The sequence below is a fragment of the Ictalurus furcatus genome, chromosome 2, assembly GCF_023375685.1.
Source record: "Ictalurus furcatus strain D&B chromosome 2, Billie_1.0, whole genome shotgun sequence".
In the NCBI taxonomy this organism is placed as follows: Eukaryota; Metazoa; Chordata; class Actinopteri; order Siluriformes; family Ictaluridae; genus Ictalurus; species Ictalurus furcatus.
In genome coordinates this window covers 13200730-13225437 of record NC_071256.1, presented here as the reverse complement: position 1 = coordinate 13225437, position 24708 = coordinate 13200730, and the positions used below count along the sequence as shown (strand labels likewise).

Below are 24708 nucleotides of genomic sequence, written 5' to 3'. Positions count from 1 at the left end.
ACCTTTATGGCATGTGAAATTGCACCATTAAACATAACTATTTGTGGAGCCTGTACACTGGACTGACCACATTGTAAAGGCAAATAGTTTCTTTATGAATAGTGTCTTTGCTACTTAGTCTCCAGTGTAGCAGTTTGTTTGGCTATTAAAACATTTAATGTAGATTCATCTGAGGACCACCATCTTATCTTATCTGAAATATGTTCTACTTCTGTGCAATACGTAATCTGCAGATTAATACTAGAATTATCGGTTATATCAAGTGACACACCAAATGAATTCTTCTGCTGATAAACATGCATGCCAATCCCTTCAGCTGAAGGCTGATGATCATTCCGTCTTCCAGACTTAACAAAGATATCAGCTTGCAGCTTATCTACTGTCTATTTGCAGTTTTCCTGTCTCCACACTTCTGGTGTTGATCTCAGGCTCCTTCTGAGGAGTGAGACTTATTATAGTTGGGTGTGTGTACTGCTACTGCTCTTTGTTTTTCTTTTTTGGACACATAGACTAAAATACCCTGCCCATGGTCAGACAAGACCTCTAAAAGTCCATGCCAGATGTCTCTCTTAGGGTAGGAACAGTGCAAAGAATGACTTCTCATTATTTGCATATGCCTTGGTGTACGAGTTGAGCGCTTAAAGACCTTCCATTCTTCCATAAACTGCTCCAGTTAGACGCTTTCATTTTTTTCAATCTAATTTCATTAGCTGCTGTAAACCTGTTACCTGTTGATTTCTAAATTGCAATACATGATACTCTGCCATTAATTAATAAATACATTGGTTAATAATGAGCTTTATCATGCTTGTGGTATGTTATTAATGAGTAATAGTACTGAATGCAACTTGAAATGAAACATTAAGTGTTGTAATTTTAGCTAATTAAGGAGCTTGTAGCCAAACCCAATTACTGCCCAGTTTCTGCAACTAGCAGGTTGATTAGCTAGGAACCTTACAAAAAGTCTTTTTAAAAAATGAGTTTTTGTTGCATTTTGCAATCTGCCAGTTGCCTCATAAATACTAACATTTATATGTTCTTGCATTTACTGACACATATATATCAATGCTATATTAGAGGTTAGCCTATAATATCTGCAGTGCATAGCTATTTAAAAAAAAATGTGCTATTAGTTCTCGCTGGTGTGAATGCAGGGTCAAAGTGAGAACAAAGTGGGATCTATCACAGAAATAGAAAATCTCATACTGTATGTGTGAAAAGTAGCTGAGTGCATGTGATGAATGTTATTTGGAAATATAAATAAGTGAATGAAAGCTGTAAAAATTAAAAGGGATGGCCCCTGATAGGAATATCTTGTCCACTGTATTGTTCCTTGTTGCAATGCAATATCTAGAGATACTGGAGCTTAAAATTTCGCACTGAAGATCGTATCTAATCTCTTATAGATGTTTTTAAAGGGGCTATGGTAAACATTGCACTGTCCACATGTTCTTTAGATTTGTACACACAAAGAGATACATTTGTTGCATGTTTTACATGATAAACAACATGCACACTCATGCATACAGGCACATATTTGTATAGTATGATAAACCATAGTAGCTGTTAGAACAATTGTGGCTGAGGCAGTGAGTGTCAGTGTGGAGTAGCCAGAGCACTGACAGATCTGTGTGTGAAAAGTTAAATGTGTGTCCATGTGTTTACCTTACAGCTAAGCACTCAATGCAGAATGAGTGTGTGCATAGGGACCATTGTGTCTGTGCAGACCCACTTCCCAACCACATTTTAAGGCTGTAGCAGCACACACTCATTATTTGCATATGCCTTGGTGTATGAGTTGAGCACTTAAAGACCTTCCATTCTTCCATAAAATGCTCCATTTAGACACTTTAATTTTATTGAATTTAATTACCTGTTGATTTCTGAATTACAATACATGATACTCTGCCGTTAATTATTAAATACACTGGTTAATACACTGGTCACACTTCAGGCAAGACAATATTACATTTCCATGCTTTATATGTTTGTACCTCCTGATAATCCTAACCATAAACACAACATATTCTGAAAGATGCAGTATTTTGACTGATACTCAGCCAACAGAAGGGACATCTGCATACATCCTGGACCAACTCATTAAGGGTATTAAGGGTTGGATCATGCCATAGGGAAAACTTTAAATTGTGGAGGGCAAGGGGTCTCCTTGTCCTAGTCAATTAAATCATACAAAAGTTGGCAAATATCATCTACAGGCAAAAAGTTATTTAAAGAATTGCATGGTGAAGCAGAATCATATTGATGTTACAGGCCAATGTTGGATATATGGAATGAAATGAGCAATATAGTTTTTGATCAAAAGGACACCACCCAACTTTTGATTCTTTGATAATGTGACAACTGATTGTAAATCTCCTGCTAATGTATAAGTGGCAATGTAAGGGTTTTAACCGACCTGACAGATCCAACCACAAACCTTTTCTTCTAGCCTCTCAAAGTGAAGTGCTTCAAACAAAACTCATTAATATCTTTTAAAGACAGGATTCCTTGAATTTCTTTCCAATTCAGTGGCCCTTGTCTTGAACCAAAAAACTCATTGTGTCATGGATTAGAATTTTGTTTCCTATCACATGGAAGTGTGCATACATAGAACTGTATACGGCCATCCGACTGCAACCTTGAATATTTTGAGGGTTGTGTATTTTAAAAAAAAAAGAGTACAACAGATATATTACCAATATTTTTGCATCTGAGGCTAAGACTAGAGTTCAGCAAATATTTGACAGGTTTGTTACTGGACAATCATCATGAAATTTATTAGACTGATAGAGGCCTGACCCAAAATTCTCTGCACCAATTTTTGTGTTTGCCACTCAAACTATCTAACACCACCAAAGTCCAAATATGAGTACATATTTCTGTGCATATCTTCTTAACTTTGTGGTTTGTAATGATTGTACAGAATTTTTTTATTGTATTTTTGTCTATCTCCTTGGGTAACACAGAGTTCTTTGCAGATAATGCTTTTAATAATAATAATAATAATAATAATAATACCAAAATGTTATACTTTTTCAAAATTCTCCTAGGCTGTTCATCTCAAGTTCACAAAATTTTGCAAATACCACCTCAAGACTATGCATTATATTATTAATATAATCAACTGCATGGGTGCTATAGGTCAGTGAATTTTTAGGGTGCTACTTATATGAACTAAATATGCTGTATAAATCTTGTGAAAACAATGTCCAATATTTTCAGAACATTGATTTTTTTTTTTTTTATCTAAAAATGTAATGTAATTTGACCATTAGAGATGCCTGCAGTGTTGTTGTGTGTTCCACAGTTCAGTTTATTACCTGGATGCTTTGCCTAGTATTCTCTGTTCTAGTTCTGTTTCTTGTTTTCATGGTTTTGGTTATCTGACTGCACTTTATTTCAATAAAGTCTGCACTTTTCTCACTTATCTGCCTCCCATAGAAATCCCTGAGAGAAACTGTTTAGAACTTCTCAAATTTTGGAGTATGATTTTTATTTTTTATTTTTTATGAGGGGACACATCCTTGTTTACTAAAATAACAATTCAGCAAACACAGCTGCCAACAGGTGAAAATCATTATGAAATTTTGCTCATGCATAAATGTTGTCATATATTATTTACATGCAATGCTGTGAAGAGTTTTCTAAAATAAACTGACCAAGTGTCATTGTAAACTGGCATCTATTTGAAAATGACTCTGTGACCTCAGAGGACTGCTATTTGTGCCTATATTTTAATATTTTAAATATATTTCAAAGCTGTCCAATTTAAGCTTTGAAAGTCTTCTATTTAAAAACCTTTTTAAAGATGTCAGACAGCTTTAAATTTTTAATACATTTTGTGATTCTAGTCAGCCAGACTTATAATGTATCTGGGTGGTCTGTGGTTAGGTTTTGACAGTCAGATAACCCTAAAATCCAGTCATGTCTTAGCTGAGTGTACCCCTTGCTATGACTTCCTTAAGACTCTCTCTCTCTCTCTCTCTCTCTCTCTCTCTCACACACACACACACACACACACACACACATACACACACACACAAAACACAGCTTTTTTGTCTTATCCATGGGCACAAGATGTGCTGTATGACACTTCTCAGCTCTCAGTTTCCTGCAGAGTAGGGACCAAATCAGTCTTTCTGTGTGTTGAAAAGAAACTAAATCCATGTGTGCTTGGCTGACATGTTCTGCTATGTTAAGCATGCCATTGCCTGACTATTTAAGGTGAAGGCCTAGAGCTCCACAGTAGACACCTTTGTGAAGGACCATGAGCAACCCTAGGAACAAAAGCTTCTTGCAGTAAGAGTTTTCAATTACTTATCAGGATTAGAATTTATTCAGAAACGCTCAGTATTGTTTTGAGGCTGTTTAATAAACAGGCAGATGTTATCCGACTTAATAATAACCATTCCACTTGGTACAATTCTAGTGGTTTTGTGTGGCACAGCTGCTACTACAAATCATACACAGCTAAAAAAATCTTTCATGTAAAGCTGACAGTATGATTGTTTTTTTTAAACATGGCCCAGCTGAAATATGTTCCGGCTTTGAAATTCAGTTTGGCATTTGTGGGAAAAAGCATACTTTCTATCCAGACTTTTATCCATACAACCAAAATGTCAAACAACATTTTGTAAACTACTCTTAAACTGAACAATAATCTGAACAATAACATCATATCCAGGACACTGCAGTCATAGGCTGCTAATATAGCTTGAATATGACTGGAGTAATATGGCCTGACTTTGATTTCCTGGTAATAGCCAGTTTAAATAAGTTACATCTTGAAGCTCAGTTTGTATATGGCAAATCAAAGGTTATAGAGATAAAGAGAGGTGGCTCCTAAGTAGCGAAGCTTAGGTAGCATGTAAGTTATCTCTGGAACAGTAATTGTCTCACATTGTGTTGAATTATAATGAGACCCTCCATAGGTCTCAACAGAAATCACTAAGGAATTCCTTAGTGCCACCATATTTACTCCATTTTCAGTGGCCAAACACAAAATCCTTTTTATGAATATATTGTCCATCCATCCATCCATTAATGGCATTTTTCCCCAGCTCAAGCAGAGGAAAAAAATATGGACTTACTCAATGTTGAGGAACAAAATTATGGAATCACCTTGTAATTTGCATTTCTAAAACAAATACCAGCACAAGTCTAAAAATGCAAATTAGTCTGCAGTTAAAAGAGAGTGCTTACAGACCTTAAGCTTGGACTTTTTGAAAGGAAACATGGCCCCAACAAGAGAGTTGTCAATTGAAACAATTGAAAAGATTATAAAACTCATTCAAGAAGGAAATCCAACACGGAGTGTGGCAAAAGATGTTGGTTGTTCCCAGTCAGCCGTGTCTAAAATTTGGTGCAAGTATAAACAAAATGGGAAGGTTATAAAAGGAAAACATTTGGGAATACAAAGGAAGACTGCAAAGCATCAGGACAGAAAATTCAAAACAAATGAAATACAAATGGTCAGAAACAGGAGTCAATGTTTGTGACAGAACTGTAAGAAATCGATTGAATGAAATGGGATTTACGTATAGAAAAGCCAAACGCAAGCCAGCACTAACACCTAAACAGAAGAAAACAAGCTAACAGTGGGTTAAAGAGAAGCAATCATGGCGTGTGGATGACTGGGTGAAAATGATATTCTCGAATCTCAAATCTGCATTGGCCAAGGAGACGATGCTGGAACTTTTGTCTGGTGCTGTTCTAATGAAACATATAAAAATGACTGCCTGAAGAAAACAATCAAATGTCCCCACTTATTTATGATATGGGGTTTCATGTCAGATAAAGGACAAGGGGAGACCAATGCACAGGTGCACACTGAAATTTTGGGACGTGTTTCTCATTCCATTGATAGAAAATAGGTTTGATGATGATGAAGTCAGTTTTCAGGATGATAATCTTACCACAGAGCAAAGAGTATTAAAGTTTTTCTTCAGGAAAGGCATATCAACTCCGTGACCTGGCCAGCAAACAGTCTGGATCTCAATCCGGTTTATAATTTATGGTGGAAATTGAAAAAAAATTGGTACATGACAAGGCTCCATCCTGCAAAGCTGATCTGTCAACCGTTATTCTAGAAAGTTGGAACCAGCATGATGGAGAATATTTTCATTAGTGAAGTCCATGCCTTAAAGAAAAAAAAGCCAGCGGAGGAACAACAACTTGATCTGGAATAAAATATGACATTAATTAAAACAATTTAATTTGTTTGAGGGATGTTTCATGAAGCTAGAATGTTCAGCTATTAAACAAAATTGTCTTGTGTCATATCTGTGATTTGTCTATTTGCTATGAAGTAAAAAATCTGGGTGAGCATCCTCCAAGTATGATGATTCCATACATTTTGCCAAGGGTTGTATCCTCGTCCTATATCTATATCCTCATCCTGATAATGCATTGTTAAACTGCATTGACTTACAACTCAATCATCAGTTTCTGTCTCCATGCCCTCCACTACAAACCCAGGCTGAATTTAGTACAATTCAATTAATGAGCTTCTGTTCTATTTTGGGGAGAGGCTATGAGCTAAAATGAAATTGTATTAACAATAAGGCAATACACCAGGGAGACAAAGAGCAACATTTTAGCAAACTGGTGCTGATAAAGAAAGCAAACTGATCAAGTGACCAAGCTAATAGCATCACCAAAAATACCAGTTTACCTGTGCCTATAGAGTTGCAAGGTGTGCCATAACCAAACTGACTGGATTTTTGTCTTGACAAATTCATATCACATACTGAAATGAAATGCAGTTTATTTTTCTTTATTTTGTTGGTCTTTGCCTGGCTATTTCATTTATATATATATATATATATATATATATATATATATATATATATATATATACACTTTTTTATGTTATTCCATAAAAGCTCAGTTCACTTTCTGATGCTCTTCACCAAAATTTTATACAACATTTTACATTTGTCTCCTACCTCATACACCACATTCAGTTAGATGTATATACTCATTACACATTCCAGTGGGTCAAAAGATTACACCAAGTTGACCATCTCTTTAAACAGTCTGGAAGATTTCAGAAATTGATGTAATGACTATTAGAAGCTTCTGATTAGCTAATTATCATAACTAGCAGTTGATGGAAGTGCACCTGTGGCTGTAACAGGACATGTCTTTAGAGACAGTGCCTTTTTGCCCTTGAAAATCCAATCAACTTGAGAAACAAATCTGGTTCCTCCTTAGGAGCAATTTACAAACAGCTGAAGGTACCGTGAACATCTGTACAAACAACTGCATGGAACTGCATATAAATATACAGTAAACTTCTTGGGATCACACAGACACTGCATCTTTCAGGAAAGAAGCACAAAGCCATGACCCTGAATTCCATAGAAAATTTGTGGACTGAACTGAAGAAGTGTGTCCAAGCAAGGAGGTCACAAAAACTTTTTGACCCACTGGCATTCTCATATAGTGAATTAAAGCTGAAATGCATCTGCCTTTAATTGAGTTACACCAGTTCTATCTGAAGGAACTGGCAAAAATCCCATTCCATAATGTAGAAGGCTACCCCAAGCATTTCATTCAAGTTCAAACATTTAAAAAGCAATGCAACCAAAGACTAACAAAGTGCAAGTAAACTTTTGACTCACTGAAAGCTGAAATAAATCTGTCTCTTAGATATTAATTTGAACTGACCTTTTATTGTAAATAAATACCCTAATTGACTTAACACAGGAAATGCATGGTAACATGAAATGTGTGGAGTTGTGAAAAATTGAGCTTGAATGTCTTTAGGTAAGATGTATGCAAACTTTTGGCCTCATCTGTACTTTAAAAACACTGGAAAACACTGGGCTGCTGGGAAAAGAATTAATTCAAATTCAAGTCTTTTTATGCAGGTTTTAAGGTGGGGGTGGGGCTTTAAATTTGTGCTTTCAGTATGAGATAAGTGGAAAATAGTACTCAGACTGTTTTTCGTATCTGTTTTTGTATTCGTTTAGGACACATTATCTGTTCAGTCCAAACTGTATGTACATATTCACATTCAGATACATGCTTAGAACATTGGTAACCACAGTATTATTATTAGTATTATTGTTGTTGTTAATAATCAGTCTATTTGGGAGTGACCTATGAATCGTAGGTAATCTTCTCTGACATACTTGACCAAATGTAACAATGGGATTGATTGTAGAAATGCACCGATACTAAATTTCTCAGCCGATACCAATAACCAATTATTCAAAGTGATATCAACCAATACCGATAATTCTGCCTTTTATGCCTTCTTTTAAATTAATTATAATTAATTCCACAATTCTGAAAGAAATGCAAAATGCAAAACTTTATTATCTCCATTTCAAGTTGTTTCACAGTAACTTGTCGCATAAACAGAAAACACATCACTCTAATTAACCTTAACGCATTACCTTATTGAATGTTATTAATTAATTAATATTAACATTGACTGAATTATAAATAAATAAATAAATAAATAGACAAACCTCCTTTTAGGCTTCACATTCACTCACCACAAACAAAAGCATTTCTACTTCACTGACATCAAACTGGTAATATATGATATAAACTTTTTTATATATTAACATTAGCTGCATGTGAAATACACTACTCTACAAATATATTTTTCTGTGCAATATATACTACTTTTTTGTCAACTCATCTTCATTTAAATCTTTGAACAGTGTACTGGCGCTTTAATTCCGCTCGAACAGAATTTGACTGGACGAAACTCCCGCTTCACTGCTGCAGTGTCCGGTGTAAAATTTTATCAGTGCAGAGATTACAGAGATTACAAACTGCTGTCATCATTCCACACAAGAGACATCATCTTTACACACAGCACGAAATCGGTGTGTTTTCTCGCCCTCTTTTGACTGACAGGATATAATCGGCCCTGATCATCGGATGTTTTTAAACTATCGGCCGATGGCATGAAAAATTGCCTTTATCGGCCTATACCGACTATTAGCCAATACATCAGTGCAACTCTAGTTTATTGGCTTAATTCAGATACCTGCTTGCGTAGGTCATAACTTAGATATGAGTGTTGTATAGAAAGCCAAATGAGTCATTATTTGCGTGTATCCTTACGCAGCTTTAAGTTTAAAAACGCTGTTGTCTAATCATCTCCAGGCTGAAGTTAACATCATACGCTGATCGGGGTAACATTAACGTCACACATCGCTTAATAGGCACATTAAGCGCATAAGGAACTTTATTTTACAATGCAAGCAGACAATAAACGACTGCACTGGAGGTCTGTTGTCTGATAATGCCAAACCTGATGCCCTTCGCTCATTATTAATAATGATTAATATGCATGGACAGCAAAGACAAAATCCGTACCTATTTAATCCGTTGTTGGTGTTTTGCCGATTGAATGATCCGGCTTGCCGTAGATTCGTTCATTCAACACATTCAAAACACCAATAATAGCGAGGTAAAACAAATGTGTAAAACAAAGTTCCTTCTCTTTGCTTTTTAATGAGCAAATTAACGTGCCTATTAGCTTAAATGAATTTAACGCTTGGCTGCGATTAGAAAACGGCGTTTTAAAACTTCAAACGGTATAACGACGCATGCATATAACGACCCTTTTGGCTTACCATAAAATTGACCTCACAGTTTAGGGCTATGCTCATGGCGGCAATATTTTCAAAACGTGTGAAACGTGTCAAATCAGGTAGGTCTAGGTTATTTTATTCATCGCTGTGTTGTTCATATTTCAGCTTTCAACTCGAAATGCCATTTTATATTTTATTTCGAGGAACTGATTATCTGATACAACTGTTTCAAAATGGAAATCTGCTTCGTAATCTTCTCTTTTAACTTTTACACACGCCTGGAAGACAATATCCGATATAAATACAGGTATAGGTACAGATAAATTAGCAATGTATGGTTTTACCTCTTACGTGAGAGCTTTGATTTGATGCTGTCTTATTGCTATATATTAAACTGAACCTTGATTATGTCCTGGGAGGCCCATGTGATCTCAGTTTGGATCTATGTGCTCTTTAATAAAATACTTTTTTTTTTAATAAATACTTTTTAATCTGTGACTATTCTGGATCAATCAATTGTACTGACTTTATTGAATTGTGTGTGTGTGTGTGTGTGTGTGTGTGTGTGTGTAGAGAGAGAGAGAGAGAGAGAGAGGGTAAGCAGAGAGTTATGTGTAGCTGAACCCATTACAGTCCAGCTGATCTAGATGAAGAGTGACTACGACTATAAATAAAATAATCTTACCTTACACCCTCCAAATAATCTTTCACTCTATTTTGATATCTTAAGCATTATTAATTGGTCCTTGAACCTACAGTGAAAGTCTCACATGTTTTCACTTTTCTTTTTTATTTTATTTTTTTATCTGCAGCATTGAAAAGGTCATTCGAAGTAGAGGAGGTTGATTCGCCCACAAATCCTTCACTGCTTTCACGCCGAAACGTCAATCCCCTTCGCTCCTCAGCCACAAGCCGTTTTCACGAACTGGGATCCCGAAACTCCGAAAATTCCTCCAGACATGGCTCAGAGTCCTCATCCAGTGGTCAGCGCTCTCCGAAGGGCAGTGGGCGGCGCATGGAGCCTTCACGCCGCACTGAAATCTCCATCGACATCTCCTCCAAACAGGTGGACAGCTTGCCCAGCCCTGGAATGAACCGCTTTGGCCTGAGGCGGCCGGAGGTCTCGCTTCATAACAGAATTCCAGAGCCGAGCTCACCCAGGAGGGCAGAGATCACCCTTTCACGAGCACAAGAACCGTTAGCTGCCTCTCGAAGAGCTGATGTGACTTCCTCGGCTGTAAGAATTCCTGAACCTATTCCGAGGAAGGCTGAGTCTCCTAGCACAGCAGAGAGTTCGTCACTGCTAAGCAGACGGGTTGAGCCACTGGTTAACAGGCAGGTGGAGACTTCATCTCCATCCAGAACGTCTGAGAACAGCTTCTCTTCCGAGGCCAGCATGACCCCCAGCTTCACTGAATATAAAACCCCACCAGCAGCTCAGGAGAATTCCAGCCGAGCTACAGACAGTGAGTCAATGATTCAATTTATTATAGCCAAACTCCCTTGTTTTTCTAAACCATCTAGCTCAACCATTCTGATGACTACTTTTTTTCGTTCTGCTCAGCAATGCCATGTTCTTCTGTGTGTTTGATAGCCATCGTGTGCGATTAAATTTACGTAAATGCAATGAGTATCAGCAGAGGTAGCTACGTGTTTACAACAGTAGCAGATGGTTAAAGTGCTCTGCTTTATGGGTAACATAATGGGGGGGACATTTGTTTTGTATGCAGTAGACACATGGAGTAGCATGCAGTGTCTCTCTCTTTTCCTGTCTTAGCCAGTTTCTTTCTGTTTGTTGGAAGCAAGTAGCTGTTAGGGTGTTTTCGCACCTAGTTCGCTTGAGCCCTCCAAACGCTCTCGGAGCGGTTCAGCGTGTATATGTGAACAAACCAAGTGATCTCAGACTCCTCTAAAAGGACCCAAAAACGAGCGAAGGTTCGTTTGTGGGTCTGTTTTGTGGTTCGATTTCTTCATGATATGTGAAAGCTACGAGGTCTTTGCGTTTTGTTTCGACATGCGTATCTGGAGGCTTGCCGTACCTGCAGCCATGTTCCGTCACTGCTGAAAACAACACAAAACTTCTCACTGTGTCAGGTCACGAGGTTGTGTGGTCTCAGGAGGAGAGCTGTGCATTTCTTGAAATTTGGAAAGAGGATTGCATTAAATGCCAATTATCCTCAACACAGAAGAACATAAGCGTTTCTTTTGTTTTCTCAATAAATGAAGGAAAGGGGCTATAACAGAACAGCACTACAATACTGCGTAAAAGTAAATAAAAGAAAAAAGTACGACAGAAATGCATGAGCGTCGAAGTGGAGAGTCCGCTGAAATGAAGGATCCCTGTCCCTTCTATGATGACTTGGATGAAATTTTGGGTGCAAGCAGGGGTCTGAGTTCTTGACAAATAATGTACATTATTATAGACCCAAAACATTATGGAGTCTGAACCCTGCTCTATGTAGCAATACTCCCAGTAACTTTTCTTAAGCCTAACTGGTATTCTGAAGTCATACCACTTTAACAGTCCTTAGTCAAGGTATTTCCAGGTGTTAAAAAGTTTCTGTCATCATTCATCGAATCACACATATCATAATAATAAGCAGAACACAATCAACACGAAGCCATTATTTAGATCTATACACATCAAAGCAGACTCTGGGCATAAAAACAGTAAGCAATCAGATCAGCATATGGATTGCTTGGATACTGTCCTGGTATTTAAAAACACACATACTTTAATTTGTGTAGAAAAGGTTGGAAATAAGGAAAAATTCAGCTTCAACCATAATAGTTTAGTCATGGCTGTCAGCCTAGCCCAAGTTCTTCCCCATCACATGCTAGCTGCCTGACGTCACCCTGATCCAGAGCTCCACAGGGCAAATTCATTTCTATAAGAGGCTCCTGTTATTCTCGTCAGCACAGGATTTTTTTTTTTTTTTGTTTGTATCATGGGTAACCATTTAGCCTGAAGGACGCATAAGAAGATTCTTTTTTTTTCAAAGGAGGTTTAACACTTAAAGCACAAACTTTAACTTAACCAAAGCAATTTCAGCCATTTCATTTAGTAATAGAAATCATCATTAATTAGTTATTTTATATATCTGCATTTGACTTACTTTATAAAGCATGGTAAATAGAAAATAAATAAATAAGTAGCTGTCTGGAACCCTTAGAGGCTCTAGGAACTAGGAATCATTTTCAGATTATTTTCTAGAACGATCATGGTTATTGTTGTACATCTCTGCAAAGACTAGCACAAGCTAGAAGAGTAAAGTACAGGACTAAGCATTATGCGGCCTCGATTTATCATGGCATTTTATATACACTCACCGTCCACTTGATTAGGAACACCTGTACACCAGCACATGTATGCAGTTATCTATTCAGCCAATTATGTAACAGCAGTGCAAAAAAAATCATGCAGATACAAGTCAAGAGTTTCAGTTAATGTTCACATCAAGCATCAGAGTGAAGAAAAAGTGTGATCTCTGTGACTTTGAATGTGGTACCAGAAAGGCTGGTTTGATTATTTCAGAAACTGCTGATTTCCTGGGAATTTTACACACGGCAGTCTCTAGAGTTTACACAGAATGGTGCAAAAACCAAAAAAAAAAATTTATTTTATTTGAGTTAAAGGCTTTTAACAAAACTTTGTAGGTATCCATTTACTGATCCCATCTATACTCTTAGGCAAAAAATGAACAATGACTTATTTTCTGTGCAACACTCTGTGTTGCTTTGGTTTGGTTTGGAGTCTAGAGGGGAAGTCGGGAATAAAGCTTGTTTATTCCGAGCTTCACCGTTGTCCGAGTAGCTGATTAAAATTGCACTTGTCTGCAGTCTTTGGGTTTTGGAGGTAGAAGGCTGCAAAAAAGCTTATGAATGTGTCACATGTGAGTGTGGGGCTTGTGACTTAATGTACCAGAATCAGTGACTAATTTATATCTAACCTATGCTATCTTCAGTTATTTTAACTGTCTACCAGGGTGTATTTTAGTTAAATTAAAATAATGAGTTATGTGTAATACAGTATGAGCTTAAAGTGCAGACCTTTAGCTTTAAGTTAAGGATATTTACATCCAAATTAAGTGAATAGTACAGGAATTAAAACGCTTGTTGGCTTTTTATGTCCCCTGCTATTGTTTCTTTGTAATATGTTTGTTTAATCTTTTGCGTCTTGGAAAAGAACATTTTAAGAAAGCCAAGATGTTTCTCAGAGTTTGTTTTCTATTCTTGGGTGCTTTGCCCATAAAGAGTGTGCATGTAAGCAGTGAGGCTTGAAGGACTGTAGGAAGGTGTGACATTCCATAGATGTGCAATATAAAAATAGAAAGCCAAGCCCAAGAGGGAAAAACCTAAGAGGCAACCACATGATTGGTAAGGACTGCTTTTTGAGACAAAATTATTGAATAAATATAGTAAATATTTAATAAATACAGCATAGTGTATGGTGTAAAATAAAACAAAAAAAAAACCTCTTTAGCTATGAGGTATTGTTTTGCAGAGATTCACATGAAGTTTTACTTCGTATTTGTTTCATTTGTTCCTTTTTTTCACTGTTTTTCACCCTCTCTTTTTTTAAGTATTGTCATCTTTTGCACTTCTCAATGCTGTCTTATTAGATTATATTCTCCTTCTTTATGGGAACTCATTTGATAACACTAAAATGCTCTCAATGGACTAAAAGTCTCAATGGTCCTCTGAAGAGAGGGTGGCGAGTCCCAAAAAAAAACGTTTTGTTGTTGGAGCCAGCTACTATGTAAAGGACTGTAAGATTGGATCTGTTTCAAGACAGCTATAAGTAATTATTTTATGCTGTGCTGTTGAATATAAGGCATACACTGTGGAAAACATTTTCAAGATGTGGGCCACATTTGAGTTCAATTACTGCTCACTCATTCTCAAACTCAGCACGGTCACATCTTTCTCCTGATTTTGCCAGTGTATGTGAGCATGTGTATGGAAATGGGTTCCTGTAAGCAGGCTGAGTCAAAAGAAAATTTGAGAAAGCATGTCTGCAACTCTGATTCAGCTCTCTGCCATGGTTTGGATATCCAATTAGAGTTTCTATTTGTCTCACTGTTGTGCAAGACACAATAGTTCTGGATGACTGGTTTGTTCTAAGACTAATTTATCCTCATTTGCTGTTGGGTTAAGTTTGTGATTCGGCTGAAGTCTCTGTTGTGTACACATTGTTGTGTACCTTTATGTGAGACCTCCTCAAAGTTCAACTCTATACTGAGTTTCCACACTTTTCCTGTGGACAAAGAAACATGCAGAAAGTGGATAGTGAACATTCGACATGAGAGATTTAACATCACAACTCATACAAGGGTCTGCAGTCGTCACTTCATTGGTGATGATCTGATCTAGCCATCGACTCCTAAAAGGCGTTGCTTACTGAGGAAGGGGGCTGTACCCACCTTTTTCCAGTGGAACAGCTACTCCATTGCAGAACCAAGGTGCGCCAGGGTATGGCTGCGGAGGGAGGTTTCCACTCAAGTGGATGAGGCTCCTGTGCCAATGAATACCCAGCATCTGGAACATGATTAATTATTGTTCAATTCCAGAACCCACGGCAGTTGATAATGCACTGGTCGGACTGAAGGTCTCTGTAAAGAGAACAAGTGACTAAGGGACAGGTGGAGGAGTTGTCGGTCAGTCAAAGATATTGTTTGGGGCGATTTGCTGCTTCTGACAATGACATAAGGTGACTTAAAGCCATTTAATGGCTGGCTGTCTGCCTCACAATACGATTAACGTCATTCTCGGTAATCTGGGGAAGCGCTTGTTAACCGCGAGTGTAATGTCATACTCTCCTACGCCATCTTCACAAAGTTATCACCAATAGCGGAAACAGCGTCCGGTGCGTCACCGGATGTAATTGAGCTGGCTTAGGCAAACCGCACAGAGTCCATTGATGTGCTGTGCACAGCCCCTTTCGTTTGCATAAATATATGCCAACAAAAGTCCATATATGGTAAACAACTTCTCTTTAAAAAGCCCAGGTTTTTTATTACCTGCTATTGCACTTTTTACCACTAGGGGTTCCTGCATACGCATGGTCAGGAGTGTGCAGGACTATATGCACATCCTCATGTTAAAGCAAATCTTTACAAAGAGTGTTCTATGCATAGAAACATGAGTATGCACAGTTTATGCACAAAACTATGCATACGCACAGGTGATGAGTAAGACCCTTGATGTGGACCGCACCAGGTTCCAACTGAAACAAGCCACAGACCACCTTTTTCAAGAGGACCAGGGATTGTGAACGAGACACCTTTCACACTTTAATAAATGTAATGAACTCTTGATGGAAACGGTCCTGAGTCCGAAATATTATGCAAATTGCTGCACAAAAGTGACGTATGGAATTGCACAATCAATCCAGGGTTCAGAAAGCATTCTTCTATGTGAAAGCAAACCTGTGATTATGAGCCCTCCCCCAAGAAGTCCAGAATCCATCCTGGGTGTGGACTCGAGTATTCAGGCCAAGTGTGAAAACACCCTCAAAGGGAGGTGAGTGCCGTCACTATGCTATTCTTGTGGTTTCCAAAATGCACTCAGACATTTTTATTCTTTGCATTATTTACCATTGGTATAACAACATGCATATAATGCATGGTACTATTACACCTCTGTTGCTATGATAAAGAATACAAACAAAAATAACAAAACAAAAAAAAACCCTGGTTTAGCCAGACCATAAGTTGAATCAGAGCAGCCGCAACAAGATGTACAAACCTTGACCAATAATGATATACTAATGTATTACTTGGATGTAATGTTTGAATGTCTCTCTCTTTCTCTTGCTCTCACTGTCATATGCTTAAGGCCACAATTATTTGCATGCTGCTTGCATGTACTTGAAAATGAAACATGAAAAGTAAAGCTTGTGTCTTGACAAGTCACCGTCCATAATAAATTTGTAATTTGATGAACATTGATCCTCTCAATTTGCTACAGTAAAGAGAACTCTCCCTCCCCCCCTCTCTCTCGAACCTTTTTGTTGCAGGTCAAGTTGGACTAGATGCTATAATTAGTTTGCCACTTAGCTAATGTTGGGAAATTTTGGAGAATACTGGTTCTGAGTGCAGGGAGGTCTTTTTATATTTGACTGCTCTCCATGTGCTCCAGATGTGCGTGTCTGACCTGAGTTGGAGGGGTGAGTGGAGTAGGAGTGCATTCCAGAACATGGTGAAAAGCCAGGAAGTGATCTTTGTCCATTTACTTTGTCTGGGACAGACATTCTTCTGACTCATCAAACCCTCTGTCAATACTAGGGATCTAGCCCATTAGTCGTCCTTTGAAAAGTAAACAATGTAATGTTTCCAGAGACAGAGGAAATGTGAATCCTTGCTTTGTGCTGAATGATCCATTGCTCAGGATGATTCACTTGGGCTGCCTTATCTCACATAAAGAGCTCCCACTAGACCAAGGGAGTAGGACTTGTGCTTGTCACATGAGAGCAAGTGATAAATTTTCTAGTTTGTGCTTTTGGTAATATCTAGCAGCGTCCAGTCAGAAGCAGAGAGGGATGAATATTCAGGAGTACAGAACTGAATAAAAGTCTTTGACATTAAATGCCTCCAGAGACACACTCCTTGTATTGAGAGAGAGACAAAAGACAGGCTCTGTGAAACTACCTTAGTATTGCCTTTGGCAAAAAGTCATTAGCCTGTTTTAGGAGATCAGTACCAATCATAATTTGAGCAGACCATGCTTTGTTCATTACTTGACTATCCAAGCCATTGCTTACACAGCTGATGGAGGATATTTGTGTGAAGCATTCTATCTTTGTGTACTATGCTTACTTTTTTACTACATCATATACACACACACACACAGTGCCCACCCCCCTTTTAAGGAACCAAAAGTAATTGGACAATTGGTTGCTCAGCTGTTCCATAGCCAGTGGTGTGAATTTCCCTCATTATTTTACTTATAAGTAAGTAGGTAAAAGGTAGCCATAGAGTTGACTTCAAGTGTGGCATTTGCATTTGGAATCTGTTACTGTTGGCGTGTAAAACTAATGGCGTAGATGTGGATGGCCACCAATGGAACTGGTTCCCTTGTATTCATTAATGATGTGACTGCTGATAAAAGCAGCAGGATGAATACCGAAGTGAAGATTATCTGCTCAGATTTGGCCAAATGCAAACTGATTGGACAGTGCTTCACAATGTAGATGTCCAATGGCCCCAAGCATACTTAACACAAAAGCAACCCAAGTCTTTTTCAAGACAAAGAAGTGGAATGTTCTGCAATGGCCAAGTCAATCACAAGCCCTGCACCAGTTGAGCATGCATTTCCCTTGCTCAAGTTTTCTTTTAAATCCAGAACAAGAGATCAAATTAATTAATCCTAGCACCTTTCTGCCCACGAGTGCAAACTTCTGCACTTCACTGACTGATTGATGGTTTGGGAACATCTGAATGTTCCTAATAACCTTCTTAATACATTGTCCTTTGTGGCAGCAGGATAAATGTTTCTGTGTATTTTTGGCTTACTAGATTGTTTCTCACCTTAACAGTGACACTGAGATGTTGAAAACCCAGCTACATTGTTCTGGCAAACACACTTATACAAGCACAACACACATGGTAGTGTGTGCATCTCTGAACTGCTGAGAATGGTCCACGGCCCAAGTAACATCTGGCCAGTGGTGGTCATATGCTGGTCTTTTATATTAGAGAGAGGGCCTGGTAAGTGAGAAATAGTAACTGGCTAAATTCAGTACAGTACAACCCCTGGTAAAAATTGAATGAAATGGGATTTGTGTATGGAAAAGCCAAACGAAAACCAGCAATAACACCTAAACAGAAGAAAACAAGCTAACAGTGGGTTAAAGAGAAGCAATCATTGAGTGTGGATGATTGGGTAAAAGTGATATTCAGTGATGAATCTCGAATCTGGAGACAGTGCTGGAACTTTTTGTCTGGTGCTGTTCTAATGAAACATATAAAAATGAATGCCTGAAGAAAACAATCAAATGTCCCCACTTATTTATGATATGGGGTTTCATGTCAGATAAAGGACCAGGGGAGACCAATGCACAGGTGCACACTGAAATTTTGGACATGTTTCTCATTCCATTGATAGAAAATAGGTTTGATGATGATGAAGTCAGTTTTCAGGATGATAATCTTACCACAGAGCAAAGAGTATTAAAGCTTTTCTTCAGGAAAGGCATATCAACTCCGTGACCTGGCGGGCAAACAGGCTGGATCTCAATCCGGTTTATAATTTATGGTAGAAATTGAAAAAATTGGTCCATGACAAGGCTCTATCCTGCAAATTTGATCTGTCAACCGTTATTCTAGAAAGCTGGAACCAGCTTGATGGAGAATATTTTCATTATTGAAATCCATGCCTTAAAAAAAAACAAGGAGGCGCAACAAATTACCAGTTGTGATTTTTTTTGTTGTTGTTGATGTTTCCATATTTTTTCCCTCAACATTGATTCCATAATTTTTTAATGTCATTAATTAAAATTATTTAATTGAACTTGTTTGAGGTAGGTACCACAAAGGCAGAATGTTCAGCTTTTAAACAAAAATAGTTTTGTGTCATATCTCTGATTTGTATATTTGCTACGAAGTAAAAAAAGGTGGGTGAGCATCCTCTAAGTGTGGCGATTCTATACATTTTGCCAGGGGTAGTATAAGTACTAAGTGACCTATACAACTTGCAAGTGTGCAAGGAAATCATAAATTCAACATATTTTGTGCTATTTCCGGTTATTTACATTTTACTTATTTGCATTTCTTGAACAAGATATGTATACATAATTAGTGCCTCTTAAATCTGTTACAGTCGTGAATTTTGTTGTTTAATAGTCAAACAGTTTTGACTAACAGTTACATTTTTGTACTTTTTTTTTTTAAGCCAGTTATTTTAAACCTTTTAATATAAACTTTAATAAAGCTATAATAATAATGAAATAATAATGTGGATAAAAAACAGAAAATAAATACATTTTATCATCAATAAAATAGGAAGGAAATTCTTTTGGCTGCTTTTTTGAATTTTGGATACACTTTTTTTTTAATAAACATTTATAAAAATCTATTTCTGAACAACATACGATAGCAAAAAATATGTAAATAAATAATAAATGTTACATGACATGATTACTAATAGCGCACAGTTTGAATTCTTTCATTTAAAAAAATGAGAATGAACCTTGTTTGTTCATTCCTTCTCCTTGACTGATTTATGTACCTTCATTCAGAAAGGGTTAACATGGTGATCACACCAAATGATCGCAGTCATCTCTAATAATTACGATCAGGCAAATATAATTGTGACAATCCCAGTATCACTTTCACTCGTTATTTCCTTACCCAATAAATGTGCAGCTCCACTTGGCTCCAGCAGGAGTAGCTGTTAGTCAGATAGAGACTTGTGATTCTCTGTTACAGAAAAGTATTATAACCCAAACTATCAGTTACACAGAGTCACTGCTTGTACAGTTTGGAAATGCCTGTACATAAATTAGGGTGCTGTTTCCATAAACATATTTTCCATCCATCCATCTTCTACCGCTTACTCCTTCTTCAGGAGGTCGCGGGGGAACCTGGAGCCAATCCCAGGGAGCATCGGGCACAAGGCGGGGTACACCCTGGACAGGGTGCCAGTCCATCACAGGGCACACACACACCCATTCATACACTACGGACACTTTAGACACGCCAATCAGCCTACCATGCATGTCTTTGGACTGGGGGAGGAAACCGGAGTACCCGGAGGAAAACCCCCGCAGCACAGAGAGAACATGCAAACTCCGCACACACATGGCCCCGGCGGGAATCGAACCACGGACCCTGGAGGCGTGAGGCGAACGTGCTAACCACTAAGCCGCCGTGCGCCCCATGAACGTAAACATATTTTAAAAAGCAAAAAAACAAATAAATATTCAGGAGAATGCATTTGTATGCCTTCTAACTGGGAGAGAAATGGGAGCCAAACTAAAGATTTTGCTATTTTAATATCAACCCTACTCATGACGGAAGTAAAAAAAAAAAAAAAAGGGGGGGGGGTGTCATTATCTGCCACTACTTTTATATTGAGTTTTGTTTTTCTTTTACTGTTCTAGGACATTCTCACCCTACATCTTTCTAGTGTTTTCTTCAAATCATTATCTTCATGCTCCTACCTTTTTAGGACAAAAATTGTTAATTTATTCATTGGGCACATGTATTTATTCAAGGTAATGTATTAAGGCCATAGAGACAGCATATGCAAGGGTTGGGTGAAAACGAAACCACCTTTGTGAGCTTACGACCTTGCATACTCTGTGCAGTTTTGTATTACACATTTTGTGACTGCTCCAGTACTGCAGATGGCACTTTGAAAATGTTTGTGACAATTTCCAGCACTACAGGAAGAAGAATCCTGCTCCTCAAAATCCTTCATCTTGGAATAAATCGGCTTGGGTACACCTCCTTAATAACAACACTTGGCGTTACTTGTAGAGCTCCTTAATTAAGTCATATTGTTCAGGGCAGCAGGGGCATGGTGGCTTAAGCCCAAAGTATATTTCACTTTTTACGCGTGCACTAGGTACAGCGTACAGTATGGGCGGCTGTGGCTCACGTGGTAGAGCGGGTTGTCCACTAATCGTAGGGTTGGAGGTTTGATTCCCAGCCCACATGACTCCACTTGCCGAAGTGTCCTTGGGCAAGACACAAGGACCCCAAGTTGCTCCTGATGGCAAGCTAGCACCTTGCATGGCAGCTCTGCTACCGTGCGTGTGTTTTGAGTATGGGTGAATGAGAACCAGTGTAAAGCGCTTTGGAGCCGCTAAGGTTAAAAAAAAAAGTTCTATATAAGTGCAGACAATTTACCATCAGTAAAGTACATGCGCATTCAGATTTTTATAACCACGTGTACTTTGTACGTGCAGGTCACACATGCGCATTTAATTTTGGACTATTTAGTTGTTCCACAAGGTGGCACCAGTGACCTTGATTCTCAAGGTAGTCGGAGAAATAATGGAAGAGACGGAAACAAGTGCAAGTTAGCGCATCAATGGATGGCGACGTGGACGAGAGATTGTGCGAGGAGGTTAGAAAGTACCCAAATTTGTATAATTCTAGCCTTTACTGCTCTGTACTGATGCCAGGAGGGGTAGTGCAAGTTGTCGTAATGCGCATGCGTCAGCCGCCTGTGTACGCGTATGTGTCAAATGGAGTATACTTTGAAAGGCTAGTATACTCGTAAAAAATCAAAGTATACTTTGGGCTTTAGTGGTTACTACGTTTGCCTCGCACATCTGGGGTTGGTGGCCCTGTGTGCGTGGAGTTTGCATGTTCTCGCCGTGCTTCAGGGGGTTTCCTCCAGGTACTCCGATTTCCTCCCACAGTCCAAAGACATGTGTTGTAAGCTGATTGACATTTCCAAATTGTCCATAGTGTGTGAATGTGTGTGCAATTGTGCCCTGAGATGGGTTGACCTAAACCCAGGTGTTTTTTTCACCCAGGTGTGTTCATTGATTGTTTAAACAATTGTTAAAAAGGAGAAGCCAACGTGAAAATCAGTAAGCTGTATATGGGAGAAAAGCAAGCCATTTTAAAGCTTAGAAAAGAGGGAAAATCAACCAGAGGCATTGCACAAACATTGGACATAGCCAATACAACAACTTGGAATGTCCTGAAAAAGAAAGAAACCACTGATTTACCGAGCAACAGGCACCAAATGTGTCACTCAAGGATAACAACAGCATCTGCTGACAAACACTGTGAGAGCTGTGAAGGAAAACCCAAAAGCAATAGTCAGTGACCTCACCAACAATTTCCACAGGGCAGGGCTGAAGGCATCACAATCCACCGTTCGAAGAAGCAAATCACTCTCAGCAGTAAGAATCCAGAAGGCCAGATTGGAATTCACAAAGAAATACAGAGATGAGCCACAAAAGTTCTGGAACCATGATTAACCGCTACCAAAGTGATGGAAAGGCCAAAGTGTGGAGAAAGAATGGATCTGCTCATGAACCAAAACATTCAAAGGTAGTGTCATGGCTTGGGCTTGCATGGCTGCTTCTGGAACAGGATCACTAATCTTTATTGATGATGAAACTCATGCTGGTAGCAGCAGAATGAATTCAAATGTTTACAGGAACATTCTGTCTACCAATTTGTCAGGGGGAAAAGTAGAAGGTTTTAGACTGGCCAAGTCAATCACCAGACCTTAACCCAATTGAGCATGCATTTCACCTCCTGAAGAGGAGACTGAAGGCATTACCGACCTTACTTGCACTACACTGTTTACTATTGTTTTCTTCACGTCTACGTTGTGAGTGAGGAGCAACGCGGCCTCGTTACTAATCGATCACTAACAGATTGCTCCCATTATAATAATCAACAGAAGGTACACTTCATCACACAAATGCAGACTGTAATGACAATAAACTTAAATTAAACTAAACCTTTTAAACAAGCACTGGTTTCCCCAACCCCTTGCAGACCATGTAGCATTTTGGATATAAAGTTTGGAGGTTGCACACTTTTTTCCACTGACACTTGAAGATTACTCCTCCGTCTGATGGTGACTAAGGTCATGTTAAGGCATAAGAGGTAACGTTGATATAAACAGTAAACTGAAGAAACTCATCGTCATTGACTCTGGATATCCTGCTAAAGCTATTGGTGTCATATTACGTGCGTTTCACGTCATGTGCCATCGACTAGGAAGCGGCTTATACTTCTGGTTAGTAAAAAACCCCAAGTGTTCCATTTGAGACGATATTACCTTTCTAAAATTCATACACTAGACGGTAAAGTACATAGTGTATAGTACCTCATTTGGGACACAACTTTGGTCTGGTCTGTATAATCTCATACCTGATTTCCGAATAGAAGTAACACAATAATTAAACCTGCCCTGTGCTGTGCACAGACCAACTAATCGATAATGACATTCGTGAACAAAGATTTTCATAATCGATTATTATCGATTTTATCGATTGTTGTTGCAGGTCTAGTTCTGTTTTATGTTAACACCTCTAGATGTAAATGCCATGAAATAAAAGCTGAAATCCTAAACTCTCATCTCGTATCCATCTTCTGTATATATAATGTATATGTAAAAAATGTGTATGTATATACTATAATATACTGTCTATAGGCCAGACTTTACTGGAACTAAGGAAGGAACCAAGGTCCAAACCTGTTCCAGCCTGGGCACCTGACATCAGTGCATGATCTCACTAAAATCCACACGGCCACACTCAGAAATCTAGTGTAAAGTCTTCCCAGAAGAGTGGAAGTTATTATAACAGCAAAGTGGAACTACCTCTGGAATGGGATATTCAAAACCCACATATGGGTGTGATGGTGAAATGTCCACAAACTTTTGGCCACGTAGCTTGTACAGTATGACGCAGTTGCTCTGAGACTCAGCTCGGCTAGTTAGTGATATATGAGGTGAAGAGCATGATGCTGTTGACAGCATTATTAGCATGAAATCTGAAGCTTTGGAAGCTGTTTGAGCAGAGCGTACAGATAAGAAGGTTACTTTGTGAGTAATGTGCTGTAGGATACCCTTAACTAAAGTGAAAATAGACCAACATGTAAATGAAAGAGGTTTAAACTAAAAAGCTCAGTATTTCATTACAGAATAACTCTTTTGGACACCATTGAAGATCACTGTTAGAAAGTTTAACATGCTCAGGGTGGATTTTTCTTTAAACTACTGAGCGAACACTTGAGTATGCACAGGTAATACCATTTTTCACCTTAGTAAGCTTATTTACTCTTGATGTATGGTGAGGAAGACGTTAGCATCATGAAATGAAAAGCTTTCTTCAGCCTGACAAACAGGCTTTTCACTTAGCCTTTCTCGACCGCCTCCGTTTCCTCCAACTGCTTCGTCACCGTGACTACGCAGGAGTTGATGAGAGCAAAGCACCATTGTCCACTCGAGCTCACACTATTGGTAAGGGAAGCACAACAATTCAAAATATTCAGAATAATGTTTAAAATGCTTGTCTGCTTATTTATTTACATTAACACTAAGATCAAGCTTAGCATCAATGAAATACAAAGTCCATTATATTATCACAGCTTTATTTTTCCATGGCAAGGTTGAAAATTCCATATAATGCCCCTAGGCTTCATTCCTTTGTAATGTGTACACTTCAGAT

The 24708-nt window shown here is 38.4% G+C and overlaps 1 protein-coding gene across 5 annotated transcripts in view; it reads left to right on the top strand.

Annotated features, from left to right (window-relative positions):
* septin9a (septin 9a) overlaps positions 1-24708 on the top strand; it is a 108994-nt gene that overhangs the window by 40779 nt on the left and 43507 nt on the right. For 4 of the 5 annotated variants that reach the window (XM_053648848.1, XM_053648855.1, XM_053648869.1 and 1 more), the window contains one exon: positions 10373-11026. The exons of the other annotated variant lie outside the window; for it this stretch is intronic. In XM_053648848.1, coding sequence (XP_053504823.1) covers positions 10373-11026 — 654 coding nt within the window. The remainder of the gene's footprint in view (positions 1-10372; positions 11027-24708) is intronic. 5 annotated transcript variants of the gene reach the window in all.